The sequence below is a fragment of the Pteropus alecto genome, unplaced genomic scaffold (genome assembly GCF_000325575.1).
Source record: "Pteropus alecto unplaced genomic scaffold, ASM32557v1 scaffold312, whole genome shotgun sequence".
Classification (NCBI taxonomy): Eukaryota; Metazoa; Chordata; class Mammalia; order Chiroptera; family Pteropodidae; genus Pteropus; species Pteropus alecto.
In genome coordinates, this window is record NW_006433948.1 from 2,425,244 (window position 1) to 2,428,276 (window position 3,033).

At 48.2% G+C, this 3,033-nt stretch overlaps 1 protein-coding gene across 1 annotated transcript in view; it reads left to right on the forward strand.

Annotated features, from left to right (window-relative positions):
- The first annotated feature begins 1,482 nt into the window (after window positions 1-1,482).
- Window positions 1,483-3,033, forward strand: part of ARR3 (arrestin 3) — a 9,858-nt gene continuing 8,307 nt past the window's right edge. The window contains exons 1-4 of the mRNA XM_006908522.1: window positions 1,483-1,549; window positions 2,463-2,500; window positions 2,779-2,809; window positions 2,959-3,019. Of these exons, the coding sequence (XP_006908584.1) occupies window positions 2,484-2,500; window positions 2,779-2,809; window positions 2,959-3,019 (109 nt within the window). The 5' untranslated portion in view covers window positions 1,483-1,549; window positions 2,463-2,483. The remainder of the gene's footprint in view (window positions 1,550-2,462; window positions 2,501-2,778; window positions 2,810-2,958; window positions 3,020-3,033) is intronic.

The following is a 3,033-nucleotide window of genomic DNA, read 5'->3' on the forward strand; positions in this document are numbered from 1 at the left end:
TCTACTTTCTCGGCTGAGAGGACCATGAACCTGAGTTGAAAGAGGGAATGAGCCTCAAGTGTGGATCTGAAGACAAAAAGGCTGCAGGCTAGTCCAAAAGTACCTTCGCTCGGACTTTTCACCTCCTCAGAGACATCAACCTTGGCAAGTATATGACTCTTTCTTGTATATCCAGCACCAGTTTCGATCCTACTATGGCCCCTGCAGAGTCTGGACTTCTAGCTCTACCTAAAAATGCCAGAGAGGGAGAGTTACAGCAAGTTAAGAGACAAGGGCCTGCGTCCATCCTGGCAAGGAATGGCAATAACTAACACGGCTGGCTGTGCAACGAGAATACAGGACAGTATTCAGCGCCTGCAGTGGGGAGCAGGAGGCAGGGAAGGCCCTGTGCAGCCCTCTGAGCCACGGCCATAGCCATCCTCTGAAGAAAGGATATCCCATTGTGGAGAGCTGAAGGCTGCATCTCTGGATAGATACTGAAGACCAGCCAGCATCAAGGGGAGGCGAGGCGTGTAGGGCCCCGTATCCCTAGAACTTGGAGGTTCTACCTCTACATTATCCAAGTCCATGAAGCCCGGGCCTGGGCCCTGTAGGAAGGACAATTAAATAAAGAAGATTGCTTTTGTCGCTGCCATTGTGGGGATCCTGGCAGCTGTAGGACAGAAATATCTCTAATTCCGTGAGTGGTCATATGAGGCAAGAGAAGCTGCTTAGAGCCTATAGTGTGGACTTAGTTTCAGGGATTGGAGGGGGTCGGGAGCTGGGTGGGGGTTACTCTAAATAGGAGTGATGCAGATGTCAACTACCTATTCCCTCCACATGCAATAATATCCTGCCAGGAGAACCTGTCTCTGGGCCAAGAATCCTTGGTTACTTTTCTCTTCAAAAAGGAAAGAAGTTCAAGGCTCACGCACAGCTCAATACACTCATCCTCCCTCTTACAGGAGATTGACTCCTGCTGTGCACATAAGCTAGGATAATCAGGGCTTCTAAACGTCAAAGAGTCCCAAGTCTTAAGTGGTGGGGGCTGGGGAAGGGTCCTCTTTGCCATACCCTTGGCTTTTGCGTGGCCTGTAATAGATGATCAAGCGATATAGAAAGATGAGTGAGATGCAAAGCTCTCCCTTCAGAAACACGATGACTTATACTTTGAGCTCTCCTATTTCTATCCCTCACCATGCTTTTCCTTTAAGGCCTCTGACTCCACTTGGATCCCCGTCCTCAGGTTCAAGGCCTCACGTGGCACAAACCCTGTATTTCCCCTTCCCAAGCTGCTCTGCCTTGAACAGCATCAGATTCAAACAACTACATAGAAGAGCCCGCTAATCTCGTAGCCACTAATCTTTTAGCCACTAATCTGCTTTCTAAACTCTTGGCACCTGAACTATTTATAAATCAGCATTTCATTCCAACCCCCACCCCCAGAACTCTATTCTTCTCTCCTGACCCCCACCAATCTGAGCATTCACAGGACTTGGGTATAAGAGGCTGGGGAGGAAGCATAGCAAGCAGAGCTGGAGACTGATGTGAGCTTCATCTCTCTCTCCAGGTAATAGTTGAAAATCTTTTATTTCTAGCCCATACTAGGCCCCACATCCCTTACCCTTAGCATCCCCTTTAATATATCAGGGAGCAGTTGAGGGGTACCTTTCCTGACACAGCCAGCATGCACTCAGGCTGAGAAAACCTACAAGAGACCTCTGGAAGCACCCCTAAGCTCACCCCTGGGGCCAGACCTGATATGCAGCAAAAGGAAGCACTAGAGAGATATCATTCTCTCTCTAAGGGTCCATACTACAAGGTCTAGCACCTGGGACGTGGATGGGGATAAGAATGGAAAAATTTGGAGAGGGCGATAAGAGCAGTGAATAAGTTCAAGGAAGGCTTTCGACCTCCATGGAGGCTTCAGACACCACCAATAACGAACAGCATGAGAAAACCAAGCCTCTTTCTCCCACGCCTCTCCTTTCCTAGCTCAGGGATAAGGCCGTTGTGGAGTGAACTTGGGCTCAGAATCCGTTGTAGGAGCAAAAGCAGACAGAATCTGGTTTTCGTTTGTTCATTCATTCGGTATCAGACACATCTGGGTGTATGTCAGGTGATGCCCGGCCTCATCCAGTCCAGTTTTCCTCACACTTTTCTGAATGGAGGTCTATCTCCAGCCCCTTCACAGACAATTCCCTTCCCTCCGAAGGTTTTCAAGAATGGAGAGTATGGTTAGCCAACCATTTGTAAAAGAAAATAGGAAAAGTATTTTTCTCATGTACGGGATGGGTGAGAATATGGCTGAATAAGTAGCCTTCGCAAGAGAGAGAATAGAAAAGCCTCTTCATGGTGGTGAGGTGTAGATTGAAAGAGGAAAGGTTGCATTACACTAGGTGTGTCTAGGTGGTATACCAAAGTGGGATAATGAGACTAGGGACCAAATGATTGACTCGTCCTCCTTCCTTCCCTCTTCCCAGGAGAGGCTCTACATCAACTCCATGGCCAACATTTCCAGGTAAGTAAGAACTCCTAATTCTTTGATCCTATGACTTGGCTCCTACCCAAACTCAAGTACTTGCCTTTGTGGTAGAGGGGTTTCTAACCTCTCCCAACTTGTGACTTAGACTCTACCCCAGTTACTTCCACCTTTTCACCATTTCATGCTCCTCGGGCCTCTTCTGATCCTAGGAATATCTCCTTTTCTCCATACTTCTTTCTTTCCTCTCCTTCCCACTACTGTTCCCTGGTCTCCCAATCTTCCTCCCTATCCTCTTTCTGGTTTTCTCTTCATAGGGTGTTTAAGAAGACCTGCTCCAATGGGAAGGTGAGTGAACCTGGCCCAGTTGGGCAAATGAGAGGGCAAAAGGGATGCATGGATATGCCCTTCAGAGTCTCAGGGGTTTGGGTTGGGGATTCAGGTGAATATGTTCCCAGATGGTTACGAGAATAACATGGGAAGTTGTTTCACTACAGCTTTCCATCTACCTGGGGAAACGAGACTTCGTGGATCATGGGGACACGGTGGAACCCATTGGTGAGTGAGTCCCA